The 27,824-nt window shown below is 41.8% G+C and overlaps 4 protein-coding genes across 4 annotated transcripts; 2 read left to right on the top strand and 2 right to left on the bottom strand.

The window, feature by feature from the left end:
* Positions 1 to 263: 263 nt before the first annotated feature.
* LOC125556387 (argininosuccinate lyase, chloroplastic-like) lies at positions 264 to 11,903 on the bottom strand. Its single transcript, XM_048719135.1, has 9 exons — positions 11,587 to 11,903; positions 11,166 to 11,303; positions 7,762 to 7,938; positions 7,081 to 7,341; positions 6,290 to 6,400; positions 2,790 to 2,890; positions 1,774 to 2,014; positions 1,530 to 1,697; positions 264 to 657 (listed from the first exon to the last, which is right to left on the bottom strand). The coding sequence occupies exons 1-9, from the start codon at positions 11,773 to 11,775 to the stop codon at positions 526 to 528; spliced, it is 1,518 nt and encodes a 505-aa protein (XP_048575092.1). The 5' UTR covers positions 11,776 to 11,903; the 3' UTR covers positions 264 to 525.
* Positions 11,904 to 20,073: 8,170 nt separating this feature from the next.
* Positions 20,074 to 21,456, top strand: LOC125556386 (glutathione S-transferase T3-like). Its single transcript, XM_048719134.1, has 3 exons — positions 20,074 to 20,142; positions 20,698 to 20,881; positions 20,964 to 21,456. Exons 1-3 carry the CDS (start codon positions 20,105 to 20,107, stop codon positions 21,444 to 21,446), a joined length of 705 nt encoding a protein of 234 aa, XP_048575091.1. The 5' UTR covers positions 20,074 to 20,104; the 3' UTR covers positions 21,447 to 21,456.
* Positions 21,457 to 22,190: 734 nt separating this feature from the next.
* LOC125556385 lies at positions 22,191 to 24,184 on the top strand. The gene is made up of 3 exons (XM_048719133.1): positions 22,191 to 23,339; positions 23,550 to 23,592; positions 23,914 to 24,184. The coding sequence occupies exons 1-3, from the start codon at positions 22,193 to 22,195 to the stop codon at positions 23,918 to 23,920; spliced, it is 1,197 nt and encodes a 398-aa protein (XP_048575090.1). The 5' UTR covers positions 22,191 to 22,192; the 3' UTR covers positions 23,921 to 24,184.
* A 1,357-nt stretch (positions 24,185 to 25,541) lies between these two features.
* On the bottom strand, positions 25,542 to 27,519 carry LOC125510011 (CDGSH iron-sulfur domain-containing protein NEET). Its single transcript, XM_048675098.1, has 2 exons — positions 27,176 to 27,519; positions 25,542 to 25,823 (listed from the first exon to the last, which is right to left on the bottom strand). Exons 1-2 carry the CDS (start codon positions 27,418 to 27,420, stop codon positions 25,724 to 25,726), a joined length of 345 nt encoding a protein of 114 aa, XP_048531055.1. The 5' UTR covers positions 27,421 to 27,519; the 3' UTR covers positions 25,542 to 25,723.
* Between the last annotated feature and the right edge of the window lie 305 nt (positions 27,520 to 27,824).

Genomic DNA, 27,824 nt, shown 5'->3' with positions numbered 1-27,824 from the left:
GACGAGTGGTTTGTCCATCAGGATTTTTTATAGGCACCGTGTTATCATGGTGTATGATTTTCCATTGTGGTAATTTATGATAGACTACAATGCCATCCTAGGGCATCATTCGTCTACATTAAGATGTCATCGTCCAGCTCTGGCCCCTCTCTAGAGAGGTCGACGGCAGCGCCTTCATCACTCCCTCCTTTCGAGCCCCAAACAAAAGTAGACCCTGGTGTTGGCCTTGCCATTTCGAGTTTCTCGAATATGGTAGAAAAAAATAAGGGGAGAACCTCCAGGTTGTCTTAACATTTTCCTTTACCTAGCTATATCATGTTCCTAGACTAAACAAAAAAAAAATGTATCATGCTCCACCTGATGATAGATCAAACCAACATGTATTAGAAAAACTGAAAACTCTCCTCGCAGAATAAACCAATCCTTGCTGAACACATCACATAATACAGGGCCACAAGGATGGCTCTTTCAAATACCTAAAGAAAATAAATAACTGTGTCGACTGTTTGTTTCAAGTAAAAAACATTAGTTATTTTTCTCCGACTGAAGGCGTCGAGGCCAATCGAGCAATTTCCTCATTGTATCATCGCTATGTAATATGAAATTTTGCTTCTCGATAGCACTACCTCCTTCATCTTTATTCTGACCGTCTAGACTCTGCTTTGATGAGAAGTACACAGAATTGTGTCAATGATAAAACGAAAATTATTTATCATACATAAATTGTACTAGAAAGGTTCAATGTAGTCATGGAAATGCTAAGAGCACGGCTGAAACCCTACAAAGATGGTTGGCACAGCAGAAAAGAAACAACACTAAAATACTGCTTTATAATGATCAAAAAGTACAATCAAAGTTCCATACATATGAATTTAATTCTGTTATCAAGTTTCTAGTATATGCAACTAATTCATATAATTTACTTCGTCAAGAATGGGGAAATTTTCCTAAGAGAAGGCCAGAAGACCACATTGTGATATTTCCTGTAGAAATTAATAGAATTTATCTTATTATTTGAAAGGAAGGCAATCCAAACAAATTGGGAATTCTATCAGTCTGGTAAAACCAGAACCAGTGGTCCCAGAAGAAAATTAGACTACATATTATGATCAATGGACAAACTGCCCAAACAAGATTTTTTTCTAATAAACCCTTCCCTTAATTTGCTTCTTGTCAAAATGCTATATCTTCTATTTTTCATCCATACAGGTTGCTAGTTATTATAACAAGGTACGCATGATCCACGAACTACACATTTGCACTATTTGATTCATTTATTTAGAGAAGAAAATATTTCAGGCTGTTAATGGCAGAGGTGCAACTTTAAAATTAAAACCAGCTAGCATTTAATAGAAAGAAACAGCAGAATTATCCATCCAAGATTCTTTTATTAATGATATCAACAACAAAATAACTACATAGGACAAGGTTTGCTCCATTTTCAGTTAGCTAACTTCTCTAGCTCTAAATTGCAAATAACAAAGACGTAAGATGAATAGAGGACGTAAATTAATAGATATAAAATGTACCTTAGTTGCATGGAATTCAGCTAGTTGTGAAGCACCAAAATTATCTCTTGGCGCAAGAAAGGTTCGAGCCTTTTCATGATCAAAAGATGATTGTTTTGCAAATTCTTTGGCTGCTTTAAGTATTTCTGAAACACTTCTAAAGCTTGCCAAAAATCGCCTGCTGCTATCCTGTTTCAGAAAGTTGCTTCACTTGCAGAACATAACAAGATACAGGTGCAAACTGTAGTAGTTTCTGCTGCTATACCTCAACAGGATTGTAGATAGGATAAGCGCTCCGTGTGGCTGTTAAATTATCTAGATCCAGCATTTGCTTTCGCATAAGCGAAAAACTTTCAATCACTTTATCATTTGGTGTCAACAAGTGCAACTCCATCCATGACCTCAGCTCCAATCCAATATTTGAAAGATCGCGGGAGATGTCCCCAACAATCAAATTTCCAAATTCCACAGCGAAATTGTGTATGCGACGTGGATCCTTACATAAACTGGAACAGTTCCAGATCAAACAGATTGAGTTAAGTTAAATATAACTAAAACATATCAGTTAGAGAACCATTCTAAAACAACTGAACTAAACCTTAAAAAACATGGAAAATCGCTTGGTCCAACTTAACAGGGTAATTTAGGATCTCTTAGTGAAAATAAACACACTTAATTATCACGGCCTCAGGCAATCTTTCTCGGTGTTTGTGTTTCTCAGTTCTTACTGAAATTTCGAATTATTATTGCAAACAATGATATTTATGGACAAACAGAGGTGAAAGCTCACATGTAGGAATTAGAAATATAAATATTTATGAAATGGTTTAACAGTATATTAGGAATTCAATAACATACTATACTCAAACATCTCTAGAAAATCTCACACGTCTTTTAGAGTTATATATATACCCTCCCTCTTATAGCTTTCAAGTTCAACTTATGAACCATTCTCAAGGGAAGCTAAGCCCGGACCAAGCAGTGCTTCTATCCAACATGCGATGAAAAATCAGCATTCTAGGCTTTGCCGGTGCTGTGGTTCTTTGCCCCTCGGGATTCCTTTTTCTGTAGATAACACTTCTAACTATGTCTTACTGAATGGCAATGCGCTTGCCTTTTTCTCAAAAGTATAGTAACAATCAGCTGCACCTTGCCATATGCTTAACACTTAAAATATACAGGAGCAAGCAGAACTACACCCAAGAGTCCATTCCATAGAAGAGAACTTGACAGAACAAGAAATAAATTGAAAAGTCGAGGGAAAATATATAGTTAACTTACCTGTTCATAGAACAATAGGTGCTGTCTGAAGGGAGAGCTGTTTGTAGTGTAGAATCCATCTTGTTTTTACAACTAACAAGCTGAGAGACATCCATGTCAAGCTGTTTACACCAATTAAATAAATAATGTTATCAGATTAACAGGTTTCCATGACATGGGAGATATCCACATCAACAATTTATGTTTGCAGTACACAAGTTATAGAGTGAAAACTTGTGAGTTGAACATGGCAGAGAATGGGTCATGCAACACTGCAAGGCTCCTTTGGCAGAAATATAGGGACCTCCTATGTGTCGCGTTCTGCGACATACTGTCGAGCAAACGCACAGGGGAGTCTGACCTGGGCCGGCCCAGTAGTGCACTGTATCACGGCATGAAAAACAAAAAAGGGTAAATGCACACGCTTGCTCGGAATAGCCAACAGACCAAACAAGCTTTGGTGACATTTAAGCAGCACACATCTTTAAGAACTGCCATCTCGTACGGACATTCTCTAGCTGGGTAAAACGCCACTGTAGGAGTACTGTAGCTAATACATTTTTTTAAATGAATATTTCTCAAACTTCGAAATGTTTTTTGAAAGCACGAACACTTTTTAAAAAATATGAAATGTTTCAAAAACTGAATGTTTTTCCGAAAACGCGAACATTTATTCGAAAATTTTGAACATTTTTTATGTTTTCGATTTTTTTTTGAATTTTTGAACATTTTTCGAAATTGCAAACATTATTTTGAAAGCGCGAGCATTTTTTTAGAAATACGAAAAAATTTCAAATCGCGAACATTATCTTGAAAAATATGAACATTTTTTGAAAATATGGCAATTTTCAACTTTACAAACATTTTGGAAACGCAAACATTTTTTCAAATTTGTGAACATTTTTTTGAAAACACTAACATTTTTTGAAAACCCCGAACATATTTTGAAATTTGCGAACAATTTTGAATTCTAGGCATTTTTTAAAATTTGCATTTTTTAAAAAATAAACAGAAAAGGTAAAGAAAATAAAAAAGAAGAAAGAAACAGAAAAGATAACAACAAAAACAAAAATAAAAAAAGAAACAGAAAGGAAAAAAACCTAAAAGAAAACAACTACCCGCACGTAATAGCTACGCTAACCACTAACGGGCCGGCTCAGATCGCGTCGCTCGCTTGTGAAGCTTGTGCGAAGCCTCGACAGCTTGACGCAACGTGCGTCATATAGGATTTTCCAGAAATATATCTTACTTCAAAGGATACAGTAGCATACAATGCATTATCCAAAGATAGTACTGGGGGGACTGCAGGAGGGACAGAGCCACTCACATGGATATGCCAACTAATGGGAGTAGAAATGCTATTTAAGCATTGATATAAGCAGTTTTAGTCTGTTGGTCATACATAGCCCATATATGGATTTGAATAAAAAGCATGCGGCTTAAAGAAAGTGTTGTAGGTTTGGAAACTGCTTTTGGCTCCCAAGCACTGGAGGGGAAAAACGCATAACAGATAACCTCTCTCATGAACCAGGCTGTTCGTCTGTGGTTTGAGCTGTGTTAACTGCTATTCTCATCTATTTAAGGATGGCTTTCGACCTTCCCAAATGGGCAAGCCATGCTATTGATGAAATGGGCAGAGGTTTTCTTTGGAAAAAATGCCAATGGTGGCAATTTCCTTGTTTCTTGAGAACAGGTTCGCTGGCCGCTTCAATATGGTGGTTTGGGCATCCACAACTTGGAACATTAGGTTGTGCTCTACGCCCTCAGTGGCTATGGCTACAAGAAAACTGATGCCTCTCAACATTGGGCTGGTTTGCCTATTCAGGTACCACACAATGTTCATGCTTCATTCATTCAGTGTAGCAGTGGAAACTCTTTGGTAATGGGGAGAGTATCAACTTCTAGTCTCATCGGTGGCTGCAGAGCAGAACAGTTACTGAATTGGCTCCTTATCTTATCAAGCTTATTCCTCGAAGACCAAGGAAGCATGGCCTGAATAATAGAAGATGGGTGGAAGATATCAGAGGGGCTCTCACTGTCCAGGTTATAGTGGAGTATCTACGGATTTGGGACTTGGTTGATGGTCTGGTCCTTCAGCAAGACGTTCTTGATCAGCATAAATGGATACTTGTGCAGTCGGGCTCCTACACCAGTAAGTCTGCTTATAACGTGTATTTCCTCGGATCCATCAAGTTCGCTCCATGGAAGAGAATTTCGAAAAGTTGGGCTCCGCTGTGCTGTAAATTTTGCATATGGTGTGGTTTAAACAACCGGTGTTGGACCACTGATCCTCTTACTAAGCGTGGTTTACCACACCCAGCAGTCTGCCCTCTGTGATCAAGCTGCGGAAACAATTCAACACCTACTTGTCTTTTGTGTTTTTGCTTGGCGGGTCTGGTTGATAATTTTTCAGAAGCTGGGGCTGGTTGCAGCAACACCACAACCTCCAGCGGTCCGTTTTTCAAGCTGGTGCTGCCAAGTCCTGAAGGGCGTTCCTAAAGAACTGCGGAAGGGTTAGCCTGGGAGCTTTGGAAGCATCGGAATAATTGCGTCTTCAATGGCACCATTCCAAATGCTTATTTGATCCTTCAAACAGTGGCAAAACGAGAGTACCGTTTGGTGGAGCCCATGCGCCCAGGAATTTCTCCTTCGTCCCTTTGCCCCGGACTGGGTGTTTGGTTCAAGCCTCACCTTAGGCAGGATGCTTTTTGCCACACTAGGGTCCCACGTCACATACACTCAAAAGTATGGCAAGATTCCCTTAAGTTTGTCAACTTGTGGCTCTCATTTTATTAAACTAACCTTAGGCAAGTTTACCAAGAAATGTGTGGCAAAGTGTGGCATGTAAGGCTTAGAACCAAACGTCCCCTTAATCCGTCGTTTGACATTCTGCTTATGTAATAGTCTATGTGTGGCTTGCAGTTTATCCTCATGGCCCTGTTCAGTTAAACCTCCTCCCAAGGGGGTTGAGGGGATTTGCAGGATTTTTTCTTGTAGGGGATTTAATCCCTCTCATTCCCCTTCAAATACACCTAAACTGAACAAGCCCTAAAGGGGGTGGGGGATTGTTTTGACCCTCCCTTTTGCACTCTTTTCTCTCTACTTAATGAAATGTGGCACACCTCTCCTGTTTCGAGGAAAAAAACAAATTACAAGAAAAAAGAGAGAACATATGCAATATTGTAATATTATGTGTTAGTGTTATTTTTCATGGGAAGAAGTAGTTTTTGTGAGTTAGAAAACTAATTCGAAGCAGCACTGTTTACTATTACTATATTTAAGGTCATAATCTATCTTTCTTGTGTTCCATGCAGACCACAAATAATATTTTTTTTGCAGATTCCTATGCTCACATGTACATGTGGGGATTTTTATGGAATTTTACAAAACTTTAAAAAATGCACTTGTCCATATTTTAAAAGGAAAGGCTCACTAAAGTTGTGAGCTAAACAAAATCCGTTTTATGTTACAACATGGGTATTACAACCCTTACATAAATCTGACAATCTATGAGATGGTACCTGTTCAAGTTGCGACAATACCACATCACCAAGTAGAATCCAGTTTGCACGCCTCCATATGCTAGGGAGGACCAATCCCCCATTTCTGATTGCTAGCAAAAAAAGCTCAGTCTGGGAAATGGATAATGTACTCAAGTTGGATGAGGCCATTCATGTAGCTAGAGCTCAACATATAAATTTTAGTGCGATAAAAGAAGAACAACTAAGCAAACAGTCGAATACATTTGTAATAACATCTATCAATTAGTGCTCAATTGCTCAAACAACTGATAAGGTAATACAATTCTGCTTTGCTTCTTGTACCAAGGCCACCCAACCCAACCATTCTAGCTTGCCACTGCCCACATAAAATGGCTACCCCCTTTACCAAGGGACAAGGCTGATCAGCTAAGGTTTACAAAACTGGAAGGGATAATTTAGTGCACTGTGCAAAGTGAAAATTGATTCAAATATCTCCAACAACTAGGCATTCTGGTATACCCACAAATATTTAGGAGAATCCAAATAGGCATGTGGGTTTCATAAAAAACTGCTAGGAAGTAGCTAGGTAGCAAAATTTTCTACGCCAACATATAAATTGCCTTGCTATGTGCCTGTTGTAACCACTTCAGTTATGGCAGTATGTAAAATTATCTGAGTATACCTTTCTAGATATGGATCACTAAAAAATGGAATTAATGACTAAGTTGAAATATAAAATAAAAAGTAAGTCACAAATTCTGTAGCAATGGATTTTTTATAGAAAAAAACAACATGGTCATGGCAATAACAGGCTGTGTGCATGAGTAAACCTGGAGTTCTTTTGTTTGAGAAATAACTTGATCAATGGAATCATGACACCATGATTGGAGGACTGTTAGCAGTTGAACATAATGACTTATCACTCTATCCAGTCTCTTGGCTGGCCCTCCAACTATATCAATGAGTGTGTCAATAATATTAGTCCTTAGATCTTTATTATCCCTCCACTGAAATCTTCCTTCTTCAATGTCCTTTTTAATCCTTTCAAGACCATGTAATATTTCATCTCGGGCATAAGAAGAAATAAAACCCTGCAAAGTTACAGGGTATGAACGAATCATAATTAAATTACTACAAAAAATAGTGGAATCACAGAAAATGAATTATAAGGCTTCAGAACAATGCAAAAGGAACCTTTAAGAATAAGGGCATTCAGATGGCTTTGGTATTATGGCGGCGTTATGTAGACACTTAATAAATCATTAAATATCTCTACTTATACAGTAGCTTTAAGTAACTACAGTGAGAGTCTAGCATACTACTCAAGTAAACTGCAAGAAAGGCCAAATTTGGGCTGAACATGTATGAATAGGGAAGTACAGACAACACAAAATGCGGCCCTTTAGCATTTCTAATTATAACAGCATTAGAATGCGGTCCTTTTGCATTTCTAATTATACCAGCATGAGATATCAGAGAGAGACAGAGAGACAGATAGACAGAGAGAGAACCTCCTTCATAAGCATATTGGCATTCTCTTTAGTGGCAATTAAGACGTATTTGTAGTTCTCATTCTCTGAGAAAATGTACTCTAACAGCCCATCTGCAAAATCTCTAGCACACTTCTGAAGAGCCTTCGTCGGACGCTTCTTAACCTGGTCTGCAACGACTAGCTTCTTTCTCTCCAACTTGAAATTTATGAAACAGTTCTAGTTAGCTTTATTAGTCTGATGAAACAACTCTAAAGTTTTCAGCAATCTAATAGCAAGACAGGTACAAGATTTATTTGACTCAACAGAAGAGAATAATGTTAATAATAACATTCATGTTCTCATGATATATGATTGATGTTAGTAATAAACACAAAGAATGACATTAAAAATTCACAATGTCATCAAAATACACACAATCGTCACAAGCACATATTGATCAACATGGGAGGCTATAGATAATCAACTCATGGTTGGGGTAGGCTAGAGCTAAAACCCATCAGATCTCAAAACCAATTCATGGTTTTTTAGAGAGAAACCAACTCACAGTTCTGGCACATGGATAGCTAACTTCCACGCACCCTTGTCCATGGCTAGTTCTTTGGTGATATTCCAGTCCTTCAGATCTCTCTTTATGGACTCCTGTCATGTCTACCACGACCTCTCTTGACATTATCCGCACACTTTAGCCTCCGCTATGCACTGGAGCTTCTGGAAGCATGTGCTGAATATGCCCAAACCATCTCAGACACTGTTGGACAAGCTTATCTTCAATCGGTGCTACCCCAACTCTATCCCGAATATCATCATTCCAGACCGATTCCTTCCTTGTGTGGCCACACATCCATCTCAACATGCGCATCTCCGCTATACCTAGCTATTGATCATGTCGCCTTTTAGTCGGCCAACACTCGGCACCATACAACATTGCAGGTCGAATCGTCGTCCTATAGAACCCGCCTTTTAGCTTTTGTGGCACTCTCTTGTCATAGAGAACACCGGAAGCTTGGTGCAACTTCATCCATCCAGCTTTGATTCGATGGCTCACATCTTCATTGGTTCACCATCCTTTTGCAACATTGACCCCACATATCGAAAGGTGTCCTTCTGAGGTATCATCTGCCCATGAAGGCTAACCTCCTCCTCATTCCTAGTAGTACTGAAATTGCACCTCATGTACTCGGTTTTAGTTCTACTAAGCCTAAAACCTTCCGATTCCAAGGTTTGTCTCCATAGCTCTAACTTACGTTAACCCCCGTCCGACTATCATCGACTAGCACCACATCATCCACAAAGAGCATACACCATGGGCTATCTCTCGTATATCCATTGTGACCTCATCCATCACCAAAGCAAAAAAGACAAGGGCTCAAAGCCGACCCTTGGTGCAGTCCATTTTGATTGGGAGTCACCAGTGTTGCCATCACTTGTTCGAACACCTGTCACAACATTATCATACATGTCCTTGATAAGGATGGTGTACTTTGTTGCGACTTTGTGTTTCTCCAAGGCCCGCCACATGGCATTCCGTAGTATCTTATCGTAGGCCTTCTTCAAGTCAATGGACACCATAAGTAGGTCCTTCTTTTGCTCCCTATATCTCTCCATAAGTTGTCGCGTCAAGAAGACGACCTCCCAGGCATGAAACCAAACTGATTTTGGTCACAATTGTCATTCTTAAGCGGTGCTCAATGACTCTCTCTCTCTCATAGCTTCATTGTATGGCTCATCAGCTTAATTCCACGGTAATTAGTACAACTTCGAACATCCCCCCTTGTTCTTGAAGATTGGTACTAATATACTCCGCCTCCATTCTTCTAGCATCTTGTTTGCCCGAAAAATGAGGTTGAAAAGCTTAGTTAGCCATACTATCACTATGTCGTCGAGGCCTCTCCACACCTCAATGGGGATACAATCAGAGCCTAGCGCCTTGCCTCCTATCATCCTTTGAAAGCCTAGCTGAACTCAACTCCTAGATTCGCCGCACAAAACACATGTTGGTATCATCAAAGGAGTCGTCCAGTTCAATGGTAGAGATCTCATTCTCTCCATTGAACAGCTTGGTACTCCCGCCATCTATACTTAATCTCCTAGTCCTTCACTAAGGGTTGATCTGCTCCATTCTTGATGCATTTGACTTGGTCAACATCCCTAGTCTCCCTCTCTCAGGTCTTGGACATCTAATAGATGTCCTTTTCACCTTCCTTCATGTCTAAGCGCCGGTAGAGGTCCTCATACGCCCGACCCCTTGCTTCACTCACAGCTCACTTTGCGACCTTCTTTGCCACTTTGTACTTCTCTATGTTGTTTGCACTCCTATCCAGGTGTGTGTGTCTCAAACAATCTTTCTTCTCCTTAATAGCCTTCTGGACATTATCTTTCCAGCACCAGGTATCTTTAACTTCACGGTTGCTTCCCCTGGACACTCCAAACTCCTCTAAAGCCACCTTATGAATGGAAGTTGTCATTTTCATCCACATATTGCCTGCATCACCTCTTTCCTCCCAAGGGCCCTCCTTAATGATCCTCTCCTTGAAAGCCTCAGCTGCCTCCCACTTGACTTCCACCACTTCGTTCTAGCGACTTTGCCGCGCTTATCCCGCTGGACACGAATCCGAAAGTGGAAGACAGCCACCAAAAGCTTATGCTAAGGGACAACACTCTCTCCAAGTATCACCTTACAATCTAGGCAAGCACTACTAAAAGTCACTAGATGCAATTCTCTCTTTTAAAAGAGGGTGTATTTGTCGAACACATGCAAAAAAACACGTAGTGATTTGACCTTGGAATACAAAAACATACAAAAAACTAGACTAATATCCTTAGTGTTAGTAGAAGGCAGCAGTTCAAAGAGGGATGACCAACGCAACAACACAACCAGTTAAACAATTAGTTACAGGGACTCCCATAGACACTTTTTTCATCGCTGCACATTCAAGTGCTCCCACAGTGATGTATTCAAGATTGTGGATTCTTCAAGACAAAGTTAGATTATTATGGCAAAGATCCTCTCGCCACACATACACACAACATTATCTGATTTTGTATGCAATGAACTATTGTTCTAAGAACAACTAAGCTTGATCGTTATCCTTGCCATTGTCGCAAAATTACATACCCTGCATAACTTCTTGTGCATATAAACGAGTCATGCTTGAACATAAATTATGCTCCAAATGTCCCTATCCGTGTTGTATACAAGTGAACTAACATATAGCCCCTTCATATAATCAGGTATTGGCTACTCCATAGACGTATGTATCTAACTGAGTAGACTCCTACTTTATACTTATCGATGTCTGCCACACATTTCAGAGCAACAATCACTCTACCTTTTTTACTTTGGAGCAAAATTGAGCATAACTTTGCAAATTCAGCGCAAACTATAAGATACAAGAAAAGACACTGAGATGTATAAGAAGTACCATTGGATAACGAAGCCGCTCCCTGTTGAGAAGGTCGATGTGCATGGCTGGACCAGGTTGGCAAATAAAATCTGTGGGCCTCTGTGATGGTTGTGCATCATATCGATAATCATCATTTGGCTGCATCCACTCAGTTGCCTTCAAGACAATGTTATAACTATATTTAGTAATCTATTTTGCCGCATTGATTATTAACTAAATAATCCCTGAAATTGTAGTGGAAAAGGCTATATACATGGTGCAATATACATAGCATGAAAATTGTTCAAAATTTCGGAACCCTAGCTCAAACCATCCAAAGCTTCTGCAATTCATACAATATTAACTCCTCTGTCCAATTAACTCCCCAAATTTCACCATCTTGCCTAGACGTCCCTCAAATTCCAGAACATAGTAAATAAAAGGCGGCGCTACTCTTTACCTTGGCCTTGAGCTTCCCATGCCTTGGGTCGCTGCCCGTGCTCCAGACCATGGACGGGAGTGGGGCAGCGCTGCTCCGCGGCGCAGGGTGATCGAAGAAGCTGCTGCTTCGAGGGTTCTGGCCGGAGGAGAGGCCGGCCGCCGAGAAGCAAGGTCCTCGCAGCGATCCCTTCACCGCAAACGCCGACATCCCTCCGCGTACCAATTGGAGAAGTCACCGTCAGTAAAAACACATCAGGGAAAAGATTGGTGCTACGATTTGAATAGTGCATATTGTGGAACAAACAGACTTACTGGGGATGATCTGGGGTTGACCGGGCGGACCTCGGCGGAAGGAGGGGGGCGGCGACCGGCAAGAAACCCTATTTCTTTTCGATGCGGTGTGGAGCCGAAGCGAGGCGACCTGCCGCTAATTTATGCCGGCGGTGGCGCGCGTGGGTCGTGGTCGCGGCCGTGATGTGCTTGCCATGGACTCTGTGTTAGTTTTTTTTAGCGGAACTCTGTGTTAGTTTTTTTTTCTGAGTAATTTTTTTTTTTGAGAACTCTGTGTTAGTAAAGGGCATCCATAAGCCAGCCCCTCGAACACGATTTCAATGGGCCTTTCCGAACACGCTCCATTTGTCTGTATCATCTCAAATCCAGCTCATATATAAAAACAAATGATACTAGTGGGCTAGATTTTTTGGCGGCTTAAAAAATAAGCCGCCTCTTCCCTAGTTTTTGTTATAAGCCTCCTTCCTTATTTATTGGAGTTTCTGAACTAGTTATGAAATTACTAATCTAGAAGTCTTCATGAATTTTGAAAACGGTTTATTTTTTAAGCTGGGGAGAGGCAGCTTATTTTCTAAACCGTCCAAAAAATCTGGCCCTGAACATTTACCGACACCCGAATGATATTTCTCGCATTAAGCGAGCCCGTAGAAAACTCTCGCTGCGAGCTTCAGCAGTAACGGACCGGCCCACTTCAAAAGAAAATAGAGAAAAAGAAGCGACACAGGCGGACTTTAACCATGGTCACCATGGTGTCCTTTTTTGAGAAAAAAAAAACCATGATGTCCTTGATGGTGCAAGCCACGGGGTTACTAATGGTATTCTGGTCAAAGTAAAAGCATCTCTATCAGACTCCGTATAATGCCTCAACTCATAAAATAATCATTAAAGTACGGATTCATGTAAAAAATGTCCGATCAGACACTATAAACACGCTGGACCCGTAAAAAAAATTAAAAGGCGCGGAAAACATCCCTGTTGAAACCGTAAAAATAAGGATTTCAGAGCCAAACTGAAGGGGCCCTATATACTCGAGAGACCGTTGGCGGGAGTCTAACTGCCATCAAACCTTCATGGCTCGCTCCCGTCCGCTCGTCCCCGATGCCGGCCGCCTGCCCCGGCAGCCGCGCTCGCCCGTGGCTGGTCCCTGGATGCCGGCCGTCCGCTCCGGCCGCCGCGCTCGCCCGCCATCCCTCCGCCCCGGCCGTCGCGCTCGCACGCGGGCCCTCGGCCCTGGCTGCGGCGCTCGCCCGTTGGCCCTCTGCCCTGGCCGCTGCGCTCGCCCGTGGCTCCGCTAGCTCGATGCCCCGGTCATTCGATCTACCCGCGCCGCCCCGGCCGCTCTGGCCTCCGCCCGCGCCGCGGCCGCCCTGCGTCTTCATCGTCCGCATATCGGTCGGCGGTCGATTTCAAATTGGCGTGAGGAAGAGGAAGAGGAAGAAGTATATTCAGAGAATATTCTTTTTTACGGGTTGATTATACGGGGTCTGTTCGGCCGATGTCTGCGCCAGCCCTTAAAACCGGTTTTTCTATGAACCGTAAAAGCAATATAAGGGTCTGTGATATAAGGGGTCTGCTAGAGATGCTCTAAGACGGTTTGTAGTTGAGGCGAAATGAGCGTGGGTTTCTCTGGTTTTGTTTTTCTTTTCTCTTTTTCTTAGGGATGTCTCTTTTCTTTTTTCTTTCTCATTTTTTTTTCATTTTTCATGTTTTGGTTTATTTAGCTTTTTGGTTTTCTTCTCCATTTTTTGTTTGGTTTTTCTTTTTCTTCTTTATTTTTTGTTTTTGTTTTTTCTTATGTTTGTTCTGTTTTCACTCTATATTTTTGTATATGTCAAAAACATTTTTTAAATAAGTGATCAACTTTTTTGAACACGCATTCAACATTGTCCGAACGCTTATTCAACATTTTTCAAATACTTTTTCAACATTTTAATACATATTCAATATTTTTAAATATTCGTATTTTTCAAATACTCGTTCAATACTCTTTAATACTTTTTTTGCGGGTAATATTCTTTAATTTACTACCCCTATAAAAGCACGAGAGGGCGGAGAACCAAATTATCTACACCGTGCAATAAAAGTAATTCAACGATCCATAGCCCTCCCATGTTTAACACCAACCATGTTTTACTGTCAACCGAACTCCTCTGCCCATGGAAAAAACTGTGCCCACTTATCCTGCCCGCTCCATGCCCACGATCGCTCCACGATCTTTAACCAGAACTCACACACGCATGTATTCCGTCCACCTCCTCCCCAACCTCTGCAGCGGCGGGCTTCTTCTTCCCTCCTGCTGCGCGGCGGTGATGCGGTCGAACTCGTCGGAAAGCTTCCTGACGCGCTTCCACCGCCGCTCCATGGCCTCCGCCCTGATGCATCATCCGCGCCCAGCCGCCGCCTCGCGTTCCTCCGTGCCCGGCCGTCGCCGACGAGGCGGAGGAGCCAGGCGAAGGGGAAGTCCCTCTAGGGTCGGCGCAGTAGGCGAGCGCCGCGTAGGCGTCGGTGGCGCTGATGAGGACATGGACGAGGGAGGTGGAGAGGACGACCCCCGGCCGTACCCATGCCGCCCGCGGAAGGCCTTGGTGAGCGCGACGGGGAGGAAGACACAGACGACACTGTCGAGGAGGATTGGGAGTAGGGAGCCTGTCTTCAGCCGCATCGTCGCAGCCACGTCGTGGCAGGTGGCTCCCTACCTGGGCGCTCTCCCCCGCTCCGGCGCCGCAATCAAGCCCGAATCAGCGTCTTCCTTCGTCGTCGATCTGCGGCCCCTTCACACGCGTGGTCTTCCCGACGCGCCGCCTCCGCACGCTGCACTGGTATGTGTCCGACAGGCCCAGACGAATTTCTGAATTTATCTGCGTGATTGGTTCATAGTAATATTCTGCTTCGTCCATGTTGGAATGACAGTTTATTGTATAGTTCTTCCCATGTTCAATACCGATGGCTGCTACTATCTCTTTTTTGTTTTGCGAAAGGACCTCAGCAATTGAACGTACACCCACATATACAAGGCACCCCACACAGTGTGAATGATTGCTAAAGTTCTAAGTTATCCAAGGCGTTGGGTTTTTTCTGTACATGGTTCAAAACAAAGAATGTACTGACATATAATTGCAAAACTTACATCACTGAATGATATAAAAAACAAATATGCAATGCATAGGAACACTGATGTGGGGTTTAGATATGGAGTAAGCAGATCCCCTGAAAGAATCACTTTTCTGGACAATGCAATTTTCTCACATTATACCAATAGAAGGAAGAGAGTTAAACACATCAACACATATCTTTTGGGAATATCGTTATGCTATGTCCAGTGATATGTCATGTCTACATATATAAAAGGTTAAAAGTGAAAAATATCTAGCAAAAGAAACCATGCCCAGGGGCTACATAGATTTTGGCCAAATATATTTTGAAGAACTGAGTTGGAATACTAGGGAGAGCAGGCCCGGGACATTGTTCTTTACAGTTGATTTTCTTCATCAAATTTGGTACCCCGAGACGCACCAGGAGTAGGCACAAGGAGGCGGACAGGGGAAGTTCATTTACTATGTGTTAGTTGTTAAATATATGTCCAAATGTTGATACTCCTACTTACACGCCGTATGATTTTTTTTGAAATGCTTTATATGTTAAATGAACCGTGGCGATGTTTTTGTTTAGTTGCCTCTGATGTACATGCTTTTATTTTCTCTTTTTCTCATAATCCCTAGATTTAGGACAACATATGGGTGAATGATCTATAGGATTTAATAGTCCGTGCTCCCTTGCTGTCCATCTGCAACTCAAGCTCGTGCTCTACTAGAGCGAGGTTGCGGTCGTACGAGGACATTATCAAGAAGATCTTCGATAGGTGCAGCTGACCGATTGATGTTGGTGTTTGGATGGCTTGTAGGTCGAGTCCTTCTCGGTTTTCTACTGCTATACCTCGCATCAAGAAGATCTTCGATGGGTTTCATAATCGTAAGCTCAAATGTCATTATACAAATTGATTGCTATTACCATGCATGTGAATGTTTTGTTTGAAGTAAGTCAAACTCTGTTTGTCATGTGACGCTTCCAAATTGAATAAGTAGAAGTGCACGTCTGATGTATATCTCGAATTAATGGTTTTAGAAATAATGAGTTATTTTTATGAACACGATGGGCAAACACATTTTCTTTATTTATTGATCCAGAGAGAGGTTAACTTCCACTTTTACCGTCATTAACCTTTATTGCAATCCTGATAAGCACATGGTAAATTCTCTACTAAGTGTATATTTCTTGCATGTTATAAGCCCTCGGATCAATGCTGATGCTCAGTTTTTCTTTATTTGATGATGCATGCAGACAGAGGTTAACTTCCATTCTTACTGTCATTAACCTTTATTGCAATCCTGATAAGCACATTGTGAATTATGTACTAAGTGTGTAGTTCTTGCATGTTATAAGCTCTCGGATCAATGATGGTGCTCAATTTTCTTTATTTGATGATCCAGAGAGAGGTTAACTTTCATTTTTACTGTCATTAACCTTTATTGCAATCCTGATAAGCACATGGTGAATTCTGTACTAAGTGTATAGTTCTGTACTAAGTGGAAAGATTTGTAGTTTCCCTGGCATGTTTAACACCTGTAGTTATTTCCCTTATTTAAATGTAGATGAAAAATAATTATTCAGATGCATCTATTCTCTGTTTGAACCAGGGGAATGTTCTAAGCTAGCTTTGTTTCTGGCCATATTGTTGTTTCTAATAGCTATCTGGATGTGGGAACATATCAAGTGGTATGGAAGATTAGGTCGTCCCGTGATGCGGTCTCCCGCGAGCCGTTGGATCTGAGATTAAGAGAGATTGAAGGGAGACAGGGGCGGTTTGATATGCCTTTTTCGAAGCCGATGCCGGGATATACCTTTACAGCGGATGAAGATGATCCAGCTGGGTCATGTAAATTTTTGATACATCTGCTTCATATGTGAATTTCTTATTAATTTTTGCATGGGTTAGTTTGCTGCAAAAGGTTGTATTTTGAATTGAACTACGAATTTTTTTTTTGGTTCATGTTGTGGGCATGACGATGGATGGATGTAAATCCTTTGGAAAACCAGACAACAGTTAGATATGAAGCATATCCATCTTATTACTACTTGACATGTAAAACTTGTGTACAAGAAAAATCTTTGGAAACTCAGGCGACAGTTAGCTATGAAGCATATCCATCTTATTACAGCATGCTTACGGTGGTATTTCCCTGGGTACAGTTTTGATGCTTCATCAGGATACAAAGACGCATCAGCATGCACTAGATATGTCATCTTTGCCATGCCAGGCACGCATATGCATGTGAATTTCACGTGCATGCTTACTAGTACTTACTAGTAATTGTGCCCGTGCGTTGCAACGGGAGAAACAAAATGATTTTGCAATGGGAGGAGAAAGCACTTGATTTTACAGTTTCATATATTCTTTGTTTAGTACTTTAGTTACCCCTCTTTCGTGTACGGAGCCCAATGCCAGTGCAGGAGGCCGGAGAGGCTTGCCGCAAGCCCACACCTGACACGACCAAACCTACCCCTAGCACGCCGATCCATCGTAGCCTCTCGCCTGGCAACGCCAAGATGCCGCCTTGTGGTGTAACTGTGGATTGGTATCTGCTTGTTACTTTAATTAGTGAAACCAAGTATGCAATGTTGTCAACTTGTTGACGACTTGAGTTCTAGGTGTTTGACATGAACTCGTCATGCCTTGTGTGATGCTCCTGTCTGAAAATATTCAGTTTTATCGTCATGAAAGATTATTTTTCTTTATAAACTGCATTCAGCACAAGACTACCAATAATTACAAGGTGTTTCATCCATACTGTACAGAACAGGGGATCTAGTGAAATCAATTGGGCAAAGTACGAAGTACTTTTACGAACTAAAAGCTGCACTTATATGGACTATGTGAATGTATTAGGAGAATAAAGATTTTGACAATGAACTATGGAGAAAAACAATTATGTCAAAACAACATTTTTTCCGCTAGATCCATAACAGTAGAAAAACATCCCATTGATTGTATCATTACTTCACAATGAGCTAACTGGGAAGTAGTATTACTTTAGAAGTACATACATTCATAGACATAAGAAAATAGTGGACTGATACCCACACACCTAATAATATCCTGCACTTCAGTGTGGCATTTGCAAGATATTCAGCAGAAAGGACCATAAAGAGAACTTAGGGAAAAAGAAAGTAGTATTCAGATTCAGATTGTCAAGGAAGAAAGGAAGACATAAACATTTAATGACGATGCAATTTCTTGGTAGAAAGCAGGCACCTCCGCTTTGATCCTAGATGATTTCATCGTCAAAATGCATTCAATCCCACTTCACAATCACTATAAGCTGAGCTTGACATGCAAACATATATTGATCCAGTTCCTAGTAGTTGTTTGTTTTGGTAAGATCTCCCTAATCTGGCTTTAACCACCAATATTTTACTTGAATATATTTACTGAAATGCATAAAACTATATACATGTTGAAGACAAAAGTTCGTATAGGATTTTTAAGTATCCAATCTTAATATCTTTATAGGTATACTGTGTAGGTCAAATTTGTAAGTTTTTGTCTCCAAAATTATAGTTTTACTGAGGTCTAAAAATTCCATTAGTAGTTCGATTATGTTACAGTAAGTAGGAGGGTGCCTATGAGTTCCATAACCATTTTTGGGAAAACATGCTATATTTACAATGTATGTGTTCGGCCTTGAGAGCGGTGTTTCTGCTTCTCAGGCTCAGATGAGCCCGGGCAAAAAAAAAGAAAAAAAAAAGAAAAAACATCTGATTTTTTTGGAAGCAAGATGCTCATGTGCGTGATGTTTGTGCAAAAATTGGTGGAGTTTGGACATTCGAGGAGCGCGCGACAAAAAAGACAAATTCGGCTATGTGAGAAAGATTACTGTTCAAGCACTATTTGGACCGATTTTCTCTTTTTTGCCATGAGCTCCTAGATGTCCAAACGGGATGAAATTTTGCACCGACATCACGCATGCGAACATCTTTCATACAAGAAAAAACAGTTTATTTTGAATTTTCCTAGCATTTTTTTTTGCATTTACTATAACTCGGGAGCAGATGAGCCCGAGCACCGAGTTGGATTTTCGTTTGGCCTCATTTTAATTTAGCATACATATGAGAAAAGGCTAATAAGATTGCTGGAGTTGTGGTTATAAAACTGATTGTAAAACTGCATCCAGCACAAGACTATTTTTTTTGCAAGATGTTTCAGTGCACCTTTTCATCCATACTGTACAAACAGGAGCTTTACTAAAATCAATTGGCTAAAGTACATCTGCACTTTATAAAAAAGACAGTATGACTATATTAGGAGAATAAAAATGTAGACACTGAACTATGGAGAAAAACAATCATGACTAAATATCAAGAACTATTTGTGTGGACAAATACAGTGGAATCCTGTACAGCAAACCAAGTTTGACTCAAATCAAGTGCTTGGATGTCGGAAAATTTTGGTTCTTGATATTTAGTGCAGCACAGGAGCTTTACTAAGGCTAGCCATAGTGGGGAAACTTAGGGCAAGTATAATAAGGCTGACTCAGCTGGCTATAAGCCCTTCCACGTCAGCCAAATCACATCTGGAGGGGAGAGAAAGAGGGAGAGAGAAGCGAACGGGCGCTTCGTCAAGCGCCGGGCTGCGGCACAAGATACGAGAGCTTTGCGCCCGCTTGCAGCCCGTGGCGAGCGCTAGAGCCGGCGCTCTCGATCCCCTGCGCCTCTCCCGCCTCCCGCGCTTCTCCTTCCTCCTTCGCGCGCAAAAATCAGCCCGTGCCGTCGCCCCAAATAGCTTCCTCGCGCCAAATCAAGCCTTCCAAATTTCCCCAAATCGCCACCTCTCCCGAACCCTAGAACTGTCGCCGGCGCACATCAAGGAGATGGGTCAGCAGTCCAAACGGACGCGCGCGCCGGCACCTCGTGAAGCCCCTCCACCAGCGCCTCTGCTCACCCCGCCGCCAGCGCATCTCCTGGTCCCGCCGCCGGCGCATCTGCTGGTCTCGCCGGCGCCTAAGTCCGCCCCGCCGCCGGGGATCCCATCGGCCTTCCCTTCAAAGCAGAGAACAAGCACTTGGATCCCCCCAAGACCACAAGAGTCTCTGGCGGCTAGTCTGCAGCAACCAAGTGAATCGGATCCTACGGCTCAAGGTCCTTGTTGGGCACTGCCTGCCTGCATCGGTGGCTCTACATCACCTTGGTACATGGCTGGCAATATGGACTACTCTGATCCACAAGTATGGTATGAATTTTCTCCATTGCTTATCTCAACTCTGAATCGTGGTGTCATTTCTTAGAGCTGCTGACACACTTGTATGATATGCTAGTTAGATGATACAACATCAGAAATCTATCTACTACTCTACTGTCTATTTTCAGAGTTCATTTTTATTAGCTTAGTAATGATAGAAAAAGAAAACTTTCTTCTGCTAGATGATCTTTCTTTGATGTACAGGAGCACGTGACTTCTCGTTTGCTGAATCTTGAATTGCAGTGTAGTGTAACTTTTCAGTTTCCACATGATAGTGTGTATGATATATGACTGCATAAACTATTTTTCCTTTAAATAGTTGTTGTGATCAATTCAGATTTTTCCTTTAAATACTTGCTGTGATCAATTCAGATTTTTCTTTTAAATAGTTGTTGTGATCAATTCAGATTATTTTTCCTTTAAATAGTTGTTGTGATCAACTAGTATGCATCTCAAATGTATTGTATTCAGATTTTACAAATTTGAGTATATACTTGCATTTAGTTCGGTGCTGATCGCTCTTCGTTTCTTTATGTCGTTGAGCAGGGGAGTGGATTCTCACCCACCTGGTGGTTACCTTAGTTACTTTCAGAACACGGCAGGCCCCACACAACCTATGCACAATGGGAGTTCACCGCAACCAGTCAATGCTGGCGATGACACAAATGGTGGTGATTGTGGAAGGACCGAAAAACGCTTGCTATGGACAAAACAAGAAGATCTTCGATTGGTATGTCTCTTTTTGCATTCATGCTGGCTCCATGTGTTTCATTACTAGCAAATTCAATTAACCCCTTCTGATAATATTGTAGGTCAGTGCTTGGTTGAATAATTCCAATGACCCAATCCAATCAAACTACAGGAAGAATGAACAATATTGGAAAGATGTTACTGCTGTCTACAATAGTACCACCCCAAAAAACAGGGAACGACTAGTCAAGCAAGTGAAAGATCGCTTTGGGAGAATTAAGAAAAGGGTTGCATGGTTTTGCGCGAGTTATAAGGAGGCTAGTGCTTTGTATGCTAGTGGTGAATCTGATGCAGATTTAAAGAAGAGGGCAATGCAAACTTATGAGGAAGATCACAAAAAAGATGGTCCGTTTATGTTTGAGCATTGCTGGGAGATTCTTAAAAAGGAACCAAAATGGGACGCGTATTTGGAACGCCTAGAAGGTCTGGAGCCGGACAAGAGGAAGTTTAGTGTTGATGATGAAGTAGGGAAGCATTCCACTATAGATGATGATGATGATGAGGATGAACGTCCACCGGGTGGCAAGCAAGCTAAGGAGAAGTAGAAACGAAAAAGAAAGGATGAAGTTTGTATAATAGATCTTGAAGATGGGCTTCAAAAGTTTGTAGATGCCCAGAATGCAGCAAATGAAGGCCGCAAAGAGATGTTAGAGACCCAAAGGCGTGTTTCTGCTGAGAATCTTGAAGCACGGAAGCTTGCTCACCTTGCGGCAAAAGATCACAAAGAGTCGGTCATGCTAGAAACATATCGCTCATTGGTGATGCAAGACACAACCGGGATGCCTGAAGATGTGAGATCTGAGCATGTGTTGGCATTGAAGTGTTTAAGGGAGAAGCTATTTGGCAAAATGGTCTAAGGTATTTCCTACTGTCAGTTGTCTTAATTAAAAGTGGTCATGTACTTAAATTGTAGTCAATGGTCCAGTACTCTAGTTACATTGTAGTCAATGCAGTCCAGATAACCATGCAATAGTGGAAAAACTCATCTAGTCAATAGTCAAATTATACTTAACTTCTATGCATTCCAGATAACCATGGAGTGGAAAAACTCATGTAGTCAATAGTCAAATTACACTTAACTTCTATGCAGTCCATAGTAATTATACGCCCAGGTAAACAAGACACATCCATATAATGCTCCATCTCCTCTTCAAACTCTTCCACCCAAACCCATCTTCCTTCCTCTACTTCTCATCTTCCTACCAAGCCTACCGACCCATCTTCCTCACCCACCATGTCCGATTCATCATCATACACAGATGATTCTGATGAGCTAGCCCCATCCAAAATCATGGAAGCCTATGTTGCTGAGCAAAACGTCCTAGACTCCTTTGCTGAGAGGCTCATGATAAAAATCAAGGCTAGGCTCGGATATGGATCATTGCAGCGACGATACGGTCCAAGGAAGGTCATTCGGAGGGATCATGAAGGTGCTCACGAGCGTCTGGTGGAGGATTACTTTGCTGCAGATCCACTCTACCCCGAGAGTATGTTTCGTACAAGATTCCGTATGAATAGAGGTCTCTTCCTCTGCATTGTGAATGCCCTAGGTGAGTGGTCCCCCTATTTCACTTATAGGGCAGATTGTTCTGGTAGAATAGGGCTCTCGCCATTGCAAAAGTGTACAGCAGCCATGCGCATGCTAGCCTATGGCACCCCTGCAGACGCACTTGATGAGTACTTGAAGATTGGGAAGTGCACTGCATTAGAGTGTTTGGACAAGTTTGCAAAAGGGGTGATTCAGGTTTTTGGCGGGGAGTACTTGCGACGCCCCACACGGGAGGATGTTGAGCGTCTTCTTCAGGTTAACGAGTCTCGAGGTTTCCCTGGAATGCTAGGAAGTATTGATTGCATGCATTGGCGATGGGAGAAGTGTCCTCTTGCATGGAGGGGGCAATTCACCCGCGGCGATTATGGAGTACCAACGATGATCCTAGAAGCCGTTGCTTCCCAGGACCTTCGTATTTGGCATGCTTTTTTTGGAGTTGCTGGGTCAAATAATGATCTGAATGTGCTCAATCAATCCCCACTATTTTTTGATGCACTGAAAGGAGAAGCCCCTCAAGTCCAATTTTCTGTCAATGGGAATGAGTATACCACAGGTTACTACCTTGCTGATGGTATATACCCAGAATGGGCTGCCTTCATGAAGACTATACCACTTCCCCAAATAGAGAAGCACAAGTTGTTTGCCCAGAAGCAAGAAGGGGCAAGGAAAGATGTCGAGCGCGCTTTTGGGGTATTACAGTCCCGTTTTACCATTGTCCGTCGGCCTGCACGTCTATGGAAGAGAAAGAGTGTTGGAAGGATCATGAGGGCTTGTGTGATTCTCCACAATATGATAATCGAAGATGAGAGAGAGCAGGCAAAAATTCATATTGACTTGAATGAGATTCCCGGGGCTTCATTTGCTCTACCTCCCGAAGTGAATGTTGGTGGTAATCTATGTTTCGCAGATGTGTTGCGTAGAAAAGCTACTATTCGTGCTCGTCCACAGCATGCCCAACTTAAAAGTGATTTAGTCGAGCATATCTGGCATAAGTTTCAAAACAGCCATCATAATTAATCAAGGTGGGATATTGATATCTGCATGTTCATATTCCTTTTTTTACTGTAACCTTGATATGTTACATGCATTTTTATTTCAGGAGTGAGCTGTGATGTGGTGATTGCGGCAGCTGTTATTTATAGGTATACTTTCTCTGATCTTAAATTGTTCTTTTCGTTAACCAAATAGTTCTGTACTATATAGTTTAGTCAGTGTGAATATATTATTGCTCAAGAAATTTATTTGATCTGCCAACATGCTTGTATAGAGAGTGAGGTCTTCTTTATAGCTTGTTCCTCTTCCTATTGTTACAGTATTTGTTTTTACTGAACCTGTGTAGCTATACAGGATTTATAGAAGTGATTTTCTCCAGCATTACTACTCAGTGTTACTTCTTGATGTCACATGCTGTAAGTTTGCATTGGCTAAATTTTTAAGCTTGACCCGGTTCCTTTTCCATACAGTGGTTGAAGGTTATTGATGCAAATGAGTGGTTGCTCCTTTCCAGCGAAGTACCCTCCATGCTTTATGACTTTTGTCATCGTCCAGATCAAAACTATGATTGTTGCTTGTGGTCGTGAATGGCTTGTTTGCCGGAGATGTTATCTATTATGTTTGCTGAATGCTTTCTTAAAGACTTATGTAATCTTAAGTAATTACTCATGATGCTATGGAGTAGTATGATGCTGTGTGACATGTTTGGAGTACTATGATGCTGTATGGCATATGTTTGTTGCCTAAATGCCAGTCAGTCTTCCTATTTCCTGGTTGCATGGATGGCATGTATATGTATGCTCTTTGAAATGGCCACAAAGATGTTGTTTACTGTAGATCACAGCAGATCATATGCACCTGCAAGCAATAAATACTTCATATTAAATGAAGCCATGCTAATAGCCAGCCAAAACACCAGACTACTATATGAGAGAAGGCTTTATGATGACATGGCATTGCTATATAGCCAGCAGCCGGCTGTGCTATTATCTTTGCTCTTAGGTAGTAACTTAACACATCCCAAGATAATTTTGTTTATGTGGCAAGTATTTAATGAAGAGAGAGGTGCTTGGAGTAACATATGGGTCTGTTTGGTTTCAATAAGTCACCCGACTTATAAGTCAGGTGACTTAAAACTAGTGACTTATAAGTCACGCCTGTTTGGTTATCACCTGACTTATAAGTCACCTGACACACCTTTCCACACCAATCAACATCATGCAGGTGGTGGGACCCACGCAAAAGGGGGTGACTTATAAGTTTTAAGTTGGGGTGGAGCAACTTATGACTTATAAGTTGGGGTGATTTATAAGTCGGGTCTGTTTGGCAAAATAAGTCACTTTTTTTACTTTTCGACTTATAAGTTGGTGACTTATTTGGAACCAAACATGCCCATAATATGTTACTGTAACATAGCGCTTCCCAAGGCAAAATGAGTTTATAAGGCAATAAATGAAACAAACTATGATACTACTACTAAGATATTTTGCACTATGAAAGTAGTAACTTAGACTAGTGTCATGCATATGACACTAGTCTAAGTTACTTCCTACTATGACCAGCCTAAAACCAAGTTTGACTCGAATCAAGTGCAGCACGGGGCACGGGCTGCGAGGAGGGAAAAGAGAAGATGGATGGCAACAACTATGGCTCGGGTCGCCCTCACAAGAGCAGCACATTTCCAAATAATTTATTTATATTAAGCATTACTTGATTTGAGCGCATTTTCAAATTTCTCATTGGCCTGTATCATCGCACTTGCGGATTTGAAAAGTGACTGATAAATCGAGTATACTCTCCTTTTAGTGCATCCTATAAAATTTTATCAAATTCATGGGACACTATGCATGTAGTATCTATATCTATACCAATATAAAAAAACCCAGAGGGGCAAATCCAATTAATCTCGACCATCGAATCATGTCAATCCAACGACCAAGACTGCTTCAATGTCAAGCGCTCAACACGTTTAGCGTGCAGTTAATTTCATGTCAAATATAGTGCCAATCACATAATAACACGCAAATAATATCCTACTTGATATCCGCATGCAATTAATATATACTTCCAAATACGTGCATTGCACGTACACATTGACTAGTGTGCAGAAATGATACTTATTTTGCTTTTTAGCATGGCAATTTCTCTCTTAATTCTGCTCTTTTGATCAACAGGGTTGTTGCAGCATGGAACTTCATTATTACATTTGAGAAAAACGTTATACCAACTACGATATACACATTATTCCACTCAACACAAATTGAGGAAAAATAACTCATTCTACTTCTTAACAAGCAAGGGCCCTACATTATCACCCGTTGCTTTGTTGTGCTTCACATGGCTTCCATCACACAGTGGAAATGTTCCCGATCTCCAGCACCTTGTGGCAAACACATGAATCAAAGTCAGTAATCATTCATTTAGAGGAAAATGAGTAATAGTTGGAACTTCAAAATGGTATGCAAATCAAGTATTCCAAAGGAAGACGAACTCTGTAATGCAGGCATCAACAGCATAAAGACCATCAATTGGCTGGTCCCCGCAGTTTGGGTCAATAAACACTATTAATAATTTGTTTGAAGTACTCCCTCCCTAAAGAAATATAAAAGCGTTTAGACCACTAGTGATCTAAACGCTCTTGTATTTCTTTAGGGAGGGAGTATCAACGAACTGGGATTCAGCCTGCAAATTCTAGTATAGTTCAGCAGATATAGTTATAAGAGTGCAGTTGTTTTGGATGAAGTAATAACGGGTAATTCATCGGAACATTTTTTTCTTATGAAATGCAACAGTGTTGCATTATGCTTGCATTAAGAAGGTTAACCAACAGCAACAGAGTACAGTTAAACTTAAATTGGCTCTCATCAGGAGAGCAACAGTATCAGGATTACAACTCAGCTACTGTAAATATAACAGTGCACAAAAGAATCATGAAGATTTATGTATTCTCTTTACTTAGTTTTCTACCGTTGGCCATTCTAAGGCTTAAAATTTGCTGATCATAGGATCAATTCAGTTACTGAAGGTAAAAAAACTCAGTGTAGCAGTCTAAATTTTGCTTCGCACGCCAACTTGGGATACCGTAGGCGATCAACCAAGCCCATTTATTAAATTTATTGTTCTTGCAGAGTCCACTCAAACCTTTAACCAACTAAATTTAGATTAGAGACAGTTGCCCGTAGCAGTACAAATCTTCCTCTTACAACAAATCAAATTACCATTCGATTTACCCATGTAAATTATTTGTTGCAGGTTCCTGTCAAGGTTGTAGTTAGCTAAATTAAAACTGGAGATGGAAAAATGCCATCAAAACAGTACAATCAGAAAAGTTGCCATCTGTCTGGACCCGGATTGCATTAAGAACCAGCAAGTTCTTGTTCTATGCAGAGGCCGGGTGATCCTCCTCTAAATAAAAAAGCAAGTACTTGTTCTGCAGAACATCCTTGAAAAAGAACCACAGTTCTTTATCCTCTTGGATATCTCAAAAGGTTTTTCCTCTTCGATAATAATCGCTTGTTTAATGAAGTCAGAACATTGTCTCGACATGATTTATTTGCGCAGTCCAACTACACACTGCATATGTACTATGTTAATGGTGAGTGAAATGGCATGCCCTGCAAATCTCGTCCTGCAACGTGTACGCGGCTGACTAAAATGGCTTCTTGCACCACCAAACATAAACATGTACTAGTAATCAGAAGTAAATAGCAGGATGGGGAAAGGGAACTGTACCGGCAGTACGGGGTGAGCGGCTTGGAGAGCTCCCCGGCCAGGACGGTGTCGACCACCTTGGCCTCCTCCTTCCGGATGGCCGGGTTTATCCCGGTCCCAGCAGCGGCGGTGTCTGCCTCCGCACGCACCGCCACCGTGCCGCGTCGGGCCCGGCCGCGGCCAAGGCCTGGCGCCGGCGCCGGCGCGGCAAGCGGGAAGGCGAGACGGCACGAGGTGGCAGCGGCCGCGCAGAACAGGGTCGCCATGGATGGTTCTTGGTGGCTGCGGCCGGCGGTGTTTCTTGGTCGGTCGGATTGGTTTGGTGGGGGTTGTGGATGTATGGATCGTCTGTGTGCTTGAGTAGGCGTGGCCGTGTGGGGGAGGATTTGGGGTGTGTGGCGAGCACACGCCGCTAGCTGACCGGCCCCGTCGGCCGATCCTTCCAGCGAAGCGTCGTCCCACCCCGGATCGCTCGCCACGCGTCCTGTACGAGAACTATATCTCGCCTAACGCGAGACTAGCTTCTGGATCGCCCAAAGCTTTCAGGTGGCCGTACAATCTTGGGTCGACCCATTTCTTAGCACTCGTTCACGTTTTTGTTCGCTCGCTCCCGGGCGCCCCTAAGGGGAATCCTATACGAATTCAAAAAATGTTAATCGAATTCAATATT

Source organism: Triticum urartu, chromosome 5 (genome assembly GCF_003073215.2).
Source record: "Triticum urartu cultivar G1812 chromosome 5, Tu2.1, whole genome shotgun sequence".
In the NCBI taxonomy this organism is placed as follows: Eukaryota; Viridiplantae; Streptophyta; class Magnoliopsida; order Poales; family Poaceae; genus Triticum; species Triticum urartu.
This window is presented reverse-complemented; position numbering and strand designations above follow the sequence as displayed.

Bases quoted from the DNA above. Each gene is read 5' to 3' on its own strand.
- LOC125556386 (XM_048719134.1), top strand. From the start codon at position 20,105: ATGGCTGGCAATATGGACTACTCTGATCCACAAGTATG. The intron at 20,143-20,697 runs GTATGAATTTTC...GTCGTTGAGCAG, and splicing joins TACTCTGATCCACAAGTATG to GGGAGTGGATTCTCACCCAC. The intron at 20,882-20,963 runs GTATGTCTCTTT...ATAATATTGTAG, and splicing joins AACAAGAAGATCTTCGATTG to GTCAGTGCTTGGTTGAATAA.
- LOC125556385 (XM_048719133.1), top strand. From the start codon at position 22,193: ATGGAAGCCTATGTTGCTGAGCAAAACGTCCTAGACTCCTTTGCTGAG. The intron at 23,340-23,549 runs GTAATCTATGTT...TTTTTATTTCAG, and splicing joins TCCCGAAGTGAATGTTGGTG to GAGTGAGCTGTGATGTGGTG.
- LOC125556387 (XM_048719135.1), bottom strand. From the start codon at position 11,775: ATGTCGGCGTTTGCGGTGAAGGGATCGCTGCGAGGACCTTGCTTCTCG. The intron at 11,304-11,586 runs GTAAAGAGTAGC...ATTGTCTTGAAG, and splicing joins ATGGGAAGCTCAAGGCCAAG to GCAACTGAGTGGATGCAGCC. The intron at 658-1,529 runs GTACATTTTATA...TCATCAAAGCAG, and splicing joins CTGAATTCCATGCAACTAAG to AGTCTAGACGGTCAGAATAA.
- LOC125510011 (XM_048675098.1), bottom strand. From the start codon at position 27,420: ATGGCGACCCTGTTCTGCGCGGCCGCTGCCACCTCGTGCCGTCTCGCC. The intron at 25,824-27,175 runs GTACAGTTCCCT...GTTTGCCACAAG, and splicing joins CCGCTCACCCCGTACTGCCG to GTGCTGGAGATCGGGAACAT.